The sequence below is a fragment of the Xiphias gladius genome, chromosome 17 (genome assembly GCF_016859285.1).
Source record: "Xiphias gladius isolate SHS-SW01 ecotype Sanya breed wild chromosome 17, ASM1685928v1, whole genome shotgun sequence".
NCBI lineage: Eukaryota > Metazoa > Chordata > Actinopteri > Istiophoriformes > Xiphiidae > Xiphias > Xiphias gladius.
In genome coordinates this window covers 12189295-12203892 of record NC_053416.1, presented here as the reverse complement: position 1 = coordinate 12203892, position 14598 = coordinate 12189295, and the positions used below count along the sequence as shown (strand labels likewise).

Here is a 14598-nt window from a genome sequence, read left to right as displayed (position 1 = left end):
TCACTATTGTCTTGGAAGTATGTTTTATTTATTTATTTAGCATAAACCAAGAATCCATTACAACAAAAAGAATGTCCCTTCTTTATTGCATGGATCGTGCTACTTTACAGTTTACAGTATTACATAGAAGTGAATCAGAAATGCTACAGAATATGCTTCAATAAGCTTTATTTTTTTGGCCATTTTTGCATAGAGTAATCCCAAGTGCACAAAACAAACCAAAGCAATTCCAGTAATGAAATAGAATATTGTACATATTCACATACTTAAGATGCATATATAGAAATACAACTTGGCTAGCCAATACTGTCTTCTGCATTTGGCCACAAGTTCTTAACAACATTACACCTTGTGTCCTCTTATGCACTACACCTGTGTAATAATGTTTTTGAAGCCTGATCCATTCCTGGCGATCGTCTGCAGATGTGTTCAGACATCCAGCATTCACCGCCTCCGAGAGGGACACCTGATAGCATGGCTGGTGTTAATAAGCCTTTCACCTCCATGAGGAGGTCCACAGGGTTAAGGAATGGAGAGCAAGTTGGAAGGAAAAGTGACACCGCCCTGGGCTGGTCTGCAAACTACTCTGTGACTAGAAGAGAAGTCACATTGTCCCATACAATTACAAAATGTTCTGAATTTCGCTTCACTTGTACCTCATCTGGTACAGGTCTTATCTCAAAAGATGCATATAGTATATTGCGTCTCAGAATACATTTACAGCTGTAATTCCTTGCACAAGCACAAGTCCATTTTATTGAAGAACAAATAAAATCCATCTTTACCATATGAGACAGTTTCATTATCCCTGCAAAATAGTTTTTTTTAAAAGTTGAAGTTAAACAACTGTGTTGCGGTGATGAGTTCAGGGTCCATATTTATCAAACTGAGATAAGAGGCACACTGAGACATGTTTTGGAAAGGTTTCACAAAATAGAATTACTCAAAATGAACTAATTCGTTTTTTTTTTTTTACTTTGAAGTTGTCTTATGATAAGTTAAGTCTTATGTTTAACACTTAGAAGCTTGATAAATATGAGCCCAGAAGACCACACACTGATTTCCAGTGCACCTCTCAGCTGAACAACTCGTTTGTTCTCACTGAGTGAATTCCCCAGTCTGGGATAAAGGTTTGAGCTCGGTGTGGGCAGTGGTGCCGTTGGTTCCCAGTGCAAGACGCCATTTTTGAGCCAAGGGGAGGTCTTTCACTGGCTGGCAGAGCACCAAGAAGCGCTGAGGACAGAAGAGATATAAGAGTGAAAAGAAATTCACTGAGTAGATGGAGATAACACAGTCAGAGCAGGAAAAAATTGAAAACAAGGAGTAATTCACATTTTTTGCAGTATAACTTCTGTATGTCCAAAATTTTCCTTCCTTTTAAAACAATTTTGGACATTATAATTTATATCTTAAAGTATATGACTTCTTGAGTTCTTTTCTCTATTTTTAACAAGTTGCACTATCCTGGAATGACAAGACTAAGCTTATATATATACACAAGTCTAATTATATCGAAGCTGAATGTAACTGAATTAAATGGAACTTTGAAAAATAACAATCTTCGCACAGCCAAGCAATCCAAAACATTAATAAGTTTACCAGTAATATACATGTTAAAGTGGATTAAAGGATCAGGCTGGTGATATTCTATATTTTTTTTTCCATCTCTCAATAATTTCTGATTTCCACAGCCTGTCTGTGGCTCTCAGCCCCAAGCTCAGTCACTCTTAATATAGATGAATCTTTAAAAACAAGTCCCAAATGCATCGTTATAAAACATCACTCAAATAAGGCTAAAAAATGCATTTGTTAAGCATTATTTATTTTCAGCCACAGATTAATAAACATTTTGGTGGGTTGGTGAGTATTTATGGTACTAGGAAATTACTCAAAGTAAACTACAGTGACCAGAACGAGCATGTTACCTGGAGCAAAACAATAATTTAAACACTGATGTGTTTTAGTGGTTTTTGGACAGTAATGGTGCTACATAGCACAGAGGGAAAAGATATAACACTAGTTTGAAAAGGGGCTGTGGGCTTTGCTGACAAGATCAAACATCTAAAATATCACCAGACTTAACCTTAAAGCGGAGAATGGCTTGCTTCATTCAAAAGTTCATATGTTTTCCAAGTAATATAATAATCCTATTGGTGTTTTATGCAGAACTGTTCACATGGAAAAGTTCTGAGAAAAGTTCCTGTTGAGAAATTCTTGCATAAGGCCAGGAATCTTTTAAAATTGTATTCAAAGCCAAGCTGCCCTTGAATAACACCCGCACATGCCCAGATTCAGTCCACTGTCCCACTCAGCACAGATCTGAGCGAGGCCAACATTAATACATTCAGCTGTGTCATTCATCCAGACAGGGACACAGAGCTCCTTAAGAATCCTGGATCACTGACCCAAAGGACCCTTTAACACTTTTTAAAAACACAGTTTAGTTAATAAATGCATCTCTCAAAGCAGCACAGTTAGATTTTTTTTACTGCCAAGAAGCACAAAATGATCATAATCTATATGAGATTAAAAGTTTTGCGGATCAACATCAACAAGTCGGGAATTATTTTGTCAGATGCTGAGCTTTCCAGTCTGACTTTCTGGGTTCTTTGGAACAAAACTTACCTGACAGTACTTTTATAATTCAGCGAAACAAGAGGACCATGCTCACCTGTCGAAGAGTGCCTTTTCCCTGCATTATTTTATGTATGACAAACAGGGGGATGAGGGAGAGGGAGACAGTGGCAATGAACCAGCCAAAGATGTTGGCCCAGAGTGGATAAACATAAGTTTTACTGAACTTCAGTGGGGAGTATTTGACAATAGAGAAGATGAAGGTGCCCTGTAATTAGAAAAGACAAAGTGGATTAATGTTAAGTTGAATGTTACTGTATAAAATTAGGTGACTTTGACAACTGAAAAGACATCTCAGAAACCTACTTAAATTAACACTGAATCATTATGTACTGGACATATTTTAATGTGTGATGCAAACCGTAACATTGCAGAACCAAAAAAAAATAGATATGATTCATGATTGTGATGCATGTTTGCACCCAGGCCAGGCCTAGCAGTTTTTGAACAGCACGACAAATTATGGGCACCCACCATGGTGTCCACTCTTTTCATTTTTTGTTGGTAATTTTCTTGAGTTTTGTCCTTATTTCTGGTTAATCCTAGTAAGGCTATGCTGAGGATGGTTGTATATTTATAAGTGATAAACAGATGTATGCACAGGCTGCAAAATGCCTGACTGGAATTTATTGGGGTTTTTTTTTTTTGGTGTGGTTGATGTTTTGAACAGCACGTATGCATTGATAATGTAATGCACTTCATCATGTAACCTAAGGATGCTATTTGAGTTAATAGTTCTATCATAGAACATTATTATACCCATATAACATTTTTTACATGTCCCTCCCCCCTTTTAAAAATGCAACGCATACATTTTAACTGATTTACTTTTATCTGGGTACATTTTTACACACGTAAAACTGCTTGCTCTACTTGAGTAAAATTGCTTCAAAGTAACTACTTTTACTTGGGTGAGATTTTCCAGTACTCTTTCCACCCCTGGATGACAGTAGTGGAGGTTGTGTGTTTAAGTTGTAGAGTTCTGCAGATATGAAGGATTGCAAGACAACTTCAAGAGTCAAAAGGGGTAAAGGTAAAGAATGGTGCTATATAGTTAAAAATAATACAGTAAATCAACCATCTGTGTATGTGTAAGTTGTGTGCATCTGTGCCTGCGATTGGTCTGCACATTAATTTACCCTGGGCTGGTCATCTTTTTTTATTTCTAATGAATGTACATGTTACATACCATATCATACATCAAATGGAAACAGACATGAGAGAAATAGCAACACACATGGAGGAAACCAGTCATGCCAGCGAATGAAAGGACTTACAAAACAGATGAGGGGGGTAATGTAGCTCCAGCAGTACTTCATGAATATGTGCGGCCGATAACCAATCATGTCAGTGATGTTGCCAAAGAAACGGTCCGCACCTTTAGGGAAAAGGAAAGGTAACGGAAAGGTCAATGTCCTCTTTGAGATGAATTTATCAGCATACCAAATGTTCATACAGTAGTCTTGGCCCCGTTGAAAATAGTTGTAACCCAAGTTTCACATAATGTGAAGAAGACCTGTGTCCCTTTGGTTAACAGGGTCTAGTCTTGAAATGGTTGCTTGTATTGTCTGTGACTCACCATAGACCCAGGCAATGCTGACAGACTGACAGAGGGAGAGGAAGAGCAGGGTGGTGCCGCTGCAGACATGGTGATCCAACAGCTGGAGCAGGTAAATCCCTCCCTTAAAACATGAGCAGTGATAACAATTTTCATCAATATAAAGAGTTATTAAAAAAGACATTTTCATCCACAAACTAAATCCCGTAAAAAAACCTTCGGTAACGAGCCTTCTAACTGGACTTTTTATAATCATCTAAATCTTTGCATTTCGTTAAATTTTCGCCTGTTAATTTAATAAATACTGGTAAACAAAAATATAAAAAACCCCCCTTACCCAATCCCTAACAACAATGATAAACAGCCATGATCACATTATCATTTAATGTAACATTAGTCACAAATATTAAAGACAGACACTAATTCTTTATTCTATTCAGTTAGATTTTCGCTAAGTATGGTAATCATATATTACTGTTGTTTGATGGAAGTGCAAAGTCCCTGTGCGAGACAAGGCCCTGCCACTTCTTGTTGTTAATGGATCTCAATTATGTCTTTGGCTATTGTACTAAAGATTACGGTTTTATAGAGGTGAGAGATTAATATGTGCAACACTATAAGTTCAGAAGTCCAGCAAGAAACATCGCTGGAGGGTTTGGCATGCTTTTCTGCATGCTCTCTAGTAAAGCAACAGAGGTAGACTTGGATAGCAGTAACTTGAGTAGCTCTCTGTTTTTGACTGACACACGGCTGAAGGCTTCACGGCCGTAAATCCAGTAGTCATTGTGTTAGGTCGTGAAACCGATGTGTAATGACCCACTTCAATGAACAAAAAGATCTTAGCATGTAAAACGTGCTTGTCATCAGTCGATAGAATTGCCTCCATGGCACCAAGGCGGTACTGCTAAGGGGGTACTACAATTTCTTCTGGTCAGTTTCCAAGTTTAATCAAATTAATCAATAAATCCTTTCATTTCACTGTTGTCTTGTGTGTGACTGTGACTGTGCGATCAGACTGCAACCAGCACCGTCTAGAAGTCACACAAAGTTCAAAATGGTTGAAAAGTTGTATTAGAGTCCTTTAACAATTCCCAAGTCCCTAGACTTTCACTTCAAACGATCCAGAATAAGTGTTTAAACTTTAAACCTTTAAATTTCAACTATTGCAGTTGAAATTTAAAGATTTAAGTTTCAGTTGCAAGTTCGAAGTTGCAGTGCACACAGCTGGAGAGAAAAAGCAACATTTAGCAGGTTTAACTTTACACACATGCTTTGCTCTCTAGCTAAGAGTTAGATGATAAGGTCAACACCACTCTCCCAGTGTTCAGTATGAAGCTGAAGCCAGCAGATGTTGAATGAAAACAGGTATAAAAAAAACAAAACAAAAAAGCTAGCCTGGCAGCCAAGAAATAGTCCTGCACATAACCTCCTGTAAAACCACAAATTGTCATTTTGACCCTTCATTTTTTGTACTGATTAAACAAGCTAGAAATAATGTGATGCTGGTAGGCAGATGTTGTTACTGTTAGACAGCTGTTCCCCCTGTTTCCAGTCTGTATTATCTTTTGAGTAAGATGCCATATAAATATTATGGCAGAGAACACTGAGGAAGGGTTATGCAAACTATCTAGTTTGGAGTGTACTGTAACGAACCTGAGTGACCAGTGAGAGTCCCAGCAGACAGCAGGTACAGCAGATAGCCAGCAGAAGCAGCTCACGTCTGCAGCCTTGACGAAGGTACGTTGGGAACAGATCAACCACTGACGTCATCAAACACTCCATACCTACAAACTGGAAAGAATCAATGGGCGGAAACAGAGTCAGGGCTTTGTTTATTAATTCTATCATTCATTCATTCGGAGGGGTTTGGCTAGTACCTGACTATCCAGTCCAAGCAGAATGATCATGACGAAGAAACACACTGACCACACTTGAGGCATGGGCATCATGGCTACTGCACGTGGGTAGACAATGAAAGCCAACCCTGGGCCTACACACATACACACCGAATTTAACAAGATATGATAAATAAATAAATGAAATGCGACAGACAAAAATGTCACTAGTGTGTTTACTTTTGAACGTGTGACTTTCACAAGATAGCAAGTGATTAAGTCTGACTTTAAGGAATGAGCACAGTGGCAGAAAGAGCCCAAGACACAACAACATGAGGAAGGATATTCAGTAAACTGATTTCAATGCCAGATTTGAAACATGGAGATAAAGAAAACACAAGTGACAACAGAAAAAACTAACAACTGGAGAAAAGCTGTAGTATGCACACAACAGAACTGGTAATGCATGGAGTTGCAGAGTGAGTTATTTTAAATTTGACTCTTGATAACGTCTTCCAAATTAAAATCTCACTTGCATGAGAAGGGGAAATAATTACAATTTTCGATCTCGGGCCCCATAGTAGCCTAATGGTTAAGGCGCATACACCAAAACTGCGGCGATAATGGTTCGACTCTTGGCCTTGTCATAACACTCTTTCTCTCTCTCTCTCTCCAGATTTCATGCCCTAGTCTCTACTAATGCTGTCAAATAAAGGTAAAATTGCCCGAAAACACTGGATATCTTGGAGCACAGTCACCATGAAATACTTTATCTGTCATGGTGACTACTTTATCAATTACTTTGTCAAGTGCTGGTGTATCTTTTAAAAGATACACCAGCACATGTGTAGCTTTTAAAAACTCACTCGCCGGCCACCAGTAGTAGCCAACCTTACATGCAGACATTTGCAGCTAGAAATGCACTGCAAACCATGAGGCAAAGCATTACACCATCACTGCATTTCAGTTGAAGATTCGATTAAAGGAGTCTACAGCTTTGAAGAGGCTTTGCTAGGCTGTACTTAGATGCAGCGGCCTTTGAGCTAAATGCTAATGTTGGCATGCTAACATGCTAACAATGACATTGCTCACATGCAGATGTTAAGCAGGTTTAATGTGGACCATGTTCACCATCTTAGTTTGGCATGTTAATATTTGCTAATTAGCACTAAACACGGGCTGAGGTTGATGGGAATGTCATTAATGTTGAAGGTGAAACCAAAGTATCAGACAAATTAAAAATTTGGCATGGTGATGCTACTAAATGGGAAGTGAGAGGATTAACAAAGTGATTACAATTCATTCTGAGGGTAACATGAATGTGTATGTACCAATTTTCATGGCATCTTCCAATTGTTGTTGAAACATTTCAATCAAAACCCCAAATGTCAACTTCATGGTGGTGCTAGAAGAAAAGTCATTGGATCACCAAAGTCATCAGGATTCATTATCCAGGGATCATCAATTGTTTTTGAGATATTTAAGTTTGGACCAAAGTGGTTAGCCGACCAAAAGGCTGACAATGCCATACTTAAAACCATGCCAGTAGCATGGCTAAAGTCAGCCCATGGTTCCATTTGCCACAATCAAAAGGCAGTCAAGGTGGTCGAGCTTCACAAAGCAAAATCTGTGTGTTAAGTGTTTTTTGTATGTTTAGTTCTTTGTTTGTTTTTTCCAACTGGGAATCAATGACAGTTGACCTGCAGTGTGCCATGCAAGGCAGCTGCAAATGTCTGCTTGTAGGGTAAAAAATGCGAGTGGTGGCATCTGAGACCTTCAAATACAGTTTTAGTTCTGTCCAGTTGCCAATGTCAGATTTCAGTTCAACTCATGCATGATTTTTTAAATGTAAGTCATGGCGACTCTCATTAATCTTTTTTTGTCTTTAGCTCTGCATTCCTAGTGCTCGCTGGTTAGCAGTAATCATGCTCACTGTAACTGAACTGTATGCTCCCGCTTAAAGGTAAAATATCAAAAGGAGAAAAACAAAAGATGACAGAAGAAGATATCAAGTCTGCCAGAAAGCTTCTTAGGCCGGAAAGATAAAGGGATAAGGATAAAGAAACAACCCGTGATTTGGCTCAAATTTCCACGAAGGGTGAAGAGTTTAGTATCTGCACCCTGCACAGACACTACCTCTACAGGACATGTATTAAAACTGTCACTCTAATGCTTACTCTGAAGTTGATCTCAACTGATCCAGTACCTACCAGATTCTGCCACCTCAGAAATATCCACTCCTTGTTCGTATGTCATGAAACCCAAAACAGAGAAAATGGCGAAGCCTGCCACAATACTGGTGGCACTGTTCAGCAGACACAAGTAGAAACAGTCTCTGAAAGAAAAACGTATCCAGTTCTAGATATGTATTGGGAACTGAGGAGTGGATGCATGGATGCAACGTGTTGCAGAAGTTGATGCTCACTTTACCAGCTAATAGAAGTTGGGTTGTAACATTCCCTGTTTTAATCACAGGCCCATGAAATGTTTTCATCTTATTCTTAATTTCAATATCAGACTTTTTACTTCTCTCTAAAGACATTATTGGCTCTGTTGCATCAAATTTCTCTTAAAACGAAATAAAATTCCCCACACACAGAAACAATCTGCCTAAGGATTATGATAAATAATGTATCAGACAAAAATAACACACTTTCCTTTAATTCCTTAAACCTCTTTTATGGATTCAGATAAGGTAACATTTCATTCCCAGCAGTATAGTTTCAATAAAATAGCATTGCACTTACCTGTAACAGTCATTGTTGTAAGGGTTGTAACTCCCAAGAGAGGTTAGGAACCCTAGGCCGATGGCATAAGAAAAGAAGATCTGAGTCCCAGCATCCATCCACACCTGAAAAGGTCGAACAAAGGTGTCTGTGTGTGTAAGTGCATGTCTCTGAGGAACAATGTAGCGGTTCTGGTCTAAAGATTGTTTTTGCGTTCTTACCTGGGGATCTGAAAGGCGAGAGATATCAGGGTAGAGGTAGTAAATGATCCCATCCACTGCCCCCGGTAGGGTAACACCACGTATGAGCAAAACCAACAGCATAATATAGGGGAAGGTGGCTGTGAAGAAGGCTGCCTTGAAGAAAAGAGCACAGACATCTGGGAGGTAAGGCTGAGACTAATGATCATTTTCATTATTTTTGAATCTGTAGATTATTCTTTCAATTAATCAATTAATTAGTCTATAAAATCTCAGACTTGTTAAAAAAACAAAAAACAAGTCCATCACAATATCCCAGAAGCCAACGGGACTTATGTTCTTTTGTCCAACCAACAGTCCAAAACCCAATGATATTCAATTATAATGATATAAAACAGAGAAAAGTAGCAAATCCTCATATTTGGGAGGCTGCAAACAGCAAATGTTTTGCAACATTTTTGCTTAATAAATGACTTGAAAGATTAACAGATTAATAGTTTCCAGTTGATTTTCAGTCAATTGGCTAATTGTTTCAGCACTACTGGGGTGTATTGATTTTAAAACAACCAGTTCCCAACATTTGAATGAAAATGAGCTAATCCTAGATAATCTGGTAGTAGGCAGCAAAATTTTGTGGTTTATGATGTAGCTTAAGTGGCTGTTTAACCACTTAAGTAACAGATCTGAACCAAGCACCCACCCCCTATGCCCCGAAACCTAGCTCATATTGTCCCACTCAAAATGTGATGCTGATCATGGGAATAGGAAAAGTTACCGAGCTGTTGTGATGCTATCTGTCAGAGAGACGGATAGGGATTCACCTTTATGTTTTTTACACATGACCTAAGACATATATGTTGATTTCTATATGTGAACACACAGTTGCTACTTGTTTATTTTTTTTGTTTCCATTCTTTAAAATTCAGTTGGCTTAGCTATTACAACGATTTATGCTGATAATTATGTAGATCACCTTATGTCTATTAGTAGAATATTTTGCCAGAACTGCACAAAAATAAACATGCATTAGTATTTTATGTATCTCTTCAGTTGAATGTAATCATTCCATGTTAATTGTGTTAATTGTGTGATTTTAGTTCCATTAGGGAAAGTTAGCTGTGCTCTTAGATAAGATAAATAATCTTAATTTTAATTGTCAGCTAATTGATCATTTTATTACATTAAGCAAAAAAAAAAAAAAATTTTATTTGTGTAATATTGATTAACTTATTATGGTCCCGGCCCATCCAAAGTATTTTTCTGAATGATCAATGAGACCTGAGATGGGTCAGCTCCCAAATATAGGAGAGATAACAATGGTAGGACACTGGCTAGTAACAGCTGACCTTTAAGAGTGGATCGAGGAGCACCTCAGTGCTTAGCTGCAAAGTAAAGAAATACACCACAAGGGCAACTCCTGCCGGCGGTTTAAAAAACCCACTGCTTTGCTCCAACGCACGACTCAAAGAGGCATCAGTTAATTGGTCTGATTGACTAAGTGTCATTTTGGTGTAGTTTAAATGTTTGGTTGGTTGACTTAGTATTAATTGTATTTTGATTTTTGGATGATATTGATTGTGCCTTCATTTCATGTCATTTGTTTCTTAATTCTTATTCAATAAAAGTATCATTTGGTACATATTTGGTCACTAAAATCACTTAATAGTTATCTTTTACCTGTAGAAAATAAATGAGTTATGATTGTTATTTTTTATTTGATTTCCATTTTGTTTCTTTTTGATTGTACTTCTTATCTTGTATTTTCATTGTACTTTCTTGGTATGATATGGTTTCAGGAGTATAAGCAGAAGACTTCATTATCTGGCCACAGCACCTTTTACTACAATGCCTGGAGACGTTTGGCCTGCGACTACCTCTTTGGTACATATTTATGTGATTTGTTACATTTTTTGCATCTCGTGTTAGATATGTTAGGATTTGCAAGTGGCGTGTTTATGCACCGAAAGGGGATTTTTCACTATTAATCAATTGTATATTATTGTTTTTATTGATTTTCCTTAGGAGGAAAAAATGTAGTGTGATTTATTATTGGTTATCCTGACCCGATGTCTCATGGGTTATTTAATTGGTGTTGATCTCACGATCAAAATGGGGGGATCTATGAGGGAATGTTCATTCATTTAATCTATTCTCCTTTATTTAGTCTGTATTCTCTTATTCAGGCACTGTCTGCACACAGGTCACAATCAATTGTCGTACAGGTAGGACAGCCAGAGCCTCCGGTGGACGAGGTCATAGCCATAACAAACAGCCACAATCTCCGTGTCTCATTGTTAAGTCCTTACATAAGCATTCTCTAAGTTGGACAGAAGTCATTTGGATATGCAACATACAGTCTGTGCCATGTGAGGATATGTGGGTTTAAATTCTCCCTCTTATCAGCGAACAGCTTCAGATCTGGGATGACATTAGACTGGTTAACCTGTGAACAGCTGTATTGCTCATCACTCTTCTCCTCAATGCGTGAAGTGTCAATAAATGCTTCTGCTTAAGCCGTCTGGGTCTCCGGAACCTTCTTCCAGCAGATAAAACAAGATTTCCAATCCAAAAACAACTTAAAGACAAACAATTGATGCAACTAACACAACGCCCCACTTATCCCTCAGAGGACTTTCTATAAAACTTCTATGTAACCAGGTCAGTAGTTAAGAGAATTAAACTGATTTATACCAATTTTACCTTGGAAAAATAAACACTGTGCAACTTTCCCCTTGCATCTGTATTTGTCCTAAAACAATGCTTAATATGAACACCTGCTGATACAGATATCTTGCCTTTACATGTATGTGTTTTTGCAAAACTTTCTGAAAATTTATGTTGTAAATTTTACTTATTTAAGGAATGTAGAAACTAATAATGTAATAACTTGAAATAACATAACTGTGGATAATATAAATAATAATAATAATAAATAAAGTAATGCAAAAAAAGCTGAGCACATAGTGTAATATCTTTTCACAAATACAGTAACAACTAAGTGCATATTGAAAATTTCATGGATAAATGTTTCATAAGCATTTCAGCAACAAAAAACACACCCCCAAACACAGATCACTACACCTCCGACTGTGCTAATATGTAGCCCACCACTGCAGAGATCTGTTGTTCAATTACTGGTAGTGGGGACTCTAGTTAGGCCAGGTACTATAACCGACCCAACTGTTTATCATTAACATTGGTTTTTGCACAAGGAACTCCAGGTCTTTGGGGAAAGGGTCTAAGCGAGTTAGTGTGAAGTGAAGTGTGGCTTAAGTTAGAAAAATATTTGCCTTTTGCCAAATATATTTACAATAGTATAGACAGTTGTATCTAAAGTATGATTAGTGACCTGTCTGGAAGAGTGTGAACTAGATGTTTTGATGTCAGATTTAATCAAACAATAGTTTAAATAACTTGAAATTCATTAAACTACACAACTGAAAACTCCATTTGGAGCAGAATTTTTGATATATTTTTACAAAAATTTGAGAAACATTCTTGAATGTTGTTCAGTGTTTAAGCGGCTAACCTTTCCGGTGGACTTGATGCCCTTCCAAACGCAGAAGTAGCAGATGACCCAGGCCAGGATAAGACAAAAGACCAGCTCCCACCTCAGGCTGCCCACATCCTCGATACCACTAGAGATTTTCAAAACCCGCTGCCTGTGCAGAAGAGGCGAGCAATGGTAGGGGTGAGAGGCAGAGCAAAGGATGAATGACAAGGGAAAAACAGGGAACGTGAAAATTGAGTTTCAGGATGTGAGGGTGGATAAGTGACAAGGAGGGAGAGGAGAGAACCAGAGTTGGGTTCAAAAAAAGTGTCGGTGGGAGTGGAGGAAAGGCAGAGAGGATCTGAAATGACTGGGGGTTGAGAAAAGAGGGAGAGAGAAGAGGGAAGGGCAGGGATGAAAGACAAAAAATAGCATTCAATTAAACTTGTGTGAGTTGTCTACATGCTTACTGCCAGAACTCCACAACGGGAAGAGTGGTGTTGAGTCTGGGTGTCATGCTGAGGCTCTGATTTGGATGGTTGTAGTCCAAGCAGGAGTCTAATATGAGACAAGATCAAAATTAACCACTGCACAATGACACACTGTTCACTCTTATTCTAATATAAGACAACACAAGTGTGAAAACGTGTCCTTTTTCAAAGTAAAAGTTGTCTACACGTATCTCGTATCGTTACAAATATTATAAAACGTGCCTTCTTCCCTTCTTCAGAGACAATAACATACAAATTTTTCATACTGTTATGCAAAACACTGCGTTACTGTTCCTTCAAAACAGCAGAAACAAAGACTCTTATCTGGCAGACTGTGGGACTCCAGAGTTACGCATAAAACCGCAGCATTTTATATGATAAACACGTTCTATTTTCAACAAAATTTATGAGAAGTTAGTGATCAAGCTACCTGTCTTACTGTGTGTCGGCTTAAGAGAAAACGCTTCGTGCCAGTTTTTAGCGATTTTATTAACAGTTCTTCACATCACCAAAAGCTGCAGGACAGGTTACCTGTGTTCCAGTAGTGTCCGCACGTGACCCAAGGCAAATCCGCAGCGAAGGACGAGAACAGGTAAAAGAACGCCCACGCAATGATGATGATATAGGAGGTCGCACTGAAAGCGATGATTAGGTGACTGGCATAGCCCATGCCTTAGGGAAAAAGAAAAAATATAACGTAAGTGAGGGCGGCGCAGGGATTCTGTTGTGACACCACAACACCGTCGTCTGAGTAAAGCGTGATTACAAATGAAACATTAAATACAGAAACCGAGTCTCTTTTCCAAACCGAACCAACCCGTGGTAAGGTCAGACGCACAGACACTGTGCGTAATTACGCGTCCAGTGAAAATGACAAGAGAGTTGAAACAAATGCGAGGATGCATTGAATGGGTTATCCTTAATATTTCCAAAGGGGACTAGGCAACAGGAAAACGAAGCCCTCTTTTTATTCACCTTGGAAAAGCGGGCAAATGTTTCTCCAGCAAGTGATTCCCCCCTGGCTGGTGTATTGTCCCAAGGCGGTCTCAAGAAAGAATATGGGGATTCCGCATGTAAACAGAAACAAGATGTATGGGATGAAGAAAACGCCTGCGAGAAAGAGAGGGTCTTTACTTCTCAGTGAAAAAATATATAAGACATTGTCAAGACTGACAATTTCGGAAAGATGCGCTTGACAGCTGAGCGCAAAAGTTGGCGTGTAAAGCCACTCACCTCCGCCGTTTCTGTAGCACAGGTAGGGGAACCTCCATATGTTCCCAGGTCCGATGATCGCGCCCATCACAGTGAGGATGTACTCGGCTTTGGTCCCCCAGTATCCCCGTCCCTCCAGCTCTTTGGGATTCTGGTGGCATTCGTTTGGCACGGCAGCTGCGTAGGTGCTATTCTCTTGGTCCATGGTCATCTTTCGTCCCCTTCAAATCACTTAACCGTTAGTTTCCTAAGAGCACTCCGTGGGGGCTAATTTCTTTCTGTACCCACATCAATTTTTTTTTACGATACCGTGCCAACACCTCAGCCACTTTAGCCGGCGCAGACTGCTGAATATGAAGCCGAATATGTGTTTGAGGATTGTTTTAAGCAAAGTGCAGATGTGACCGGCACGAGGGGCGGTACAACTCGGCTGTTCCGCCTCAGTTCATCCG

General features: G+C 38.8%; 1 protein-coding gene across 1 annotated transcript; it reads right to left on the bottom strand.

Moving 5' to 3' along the window:
* Positions 1 to 1098: 1098 nt before the first annotated feature.
* Positions 1099 to 14307, bottom strand: LOC120802247 (sodium- and chloride-dependent GABA transporter 2-like). The gene is given in 15 exon segments (XM_040149846.1): positions 1099 to 1233; positions 2672 to 2842; positions 3912 to 4012; positions 4214 to 4316; positions 5846 to 5983; positions 6070 to 6182; positions 8238 to 8362; positions 8775 to 8878; positions 8975 to 9109; positions 12483 to 12615; positions 12914 to 13001; positions 13466 to 13606; positions 13910 to 14044; positions 14168 to 14289; positions 14291 to 14307. Coding segments are annotated over 15 exon segments (1761 nt in total).
* Between the last annotated feature and the right edge of the window lie 291 nt (positions 14308 to 14598).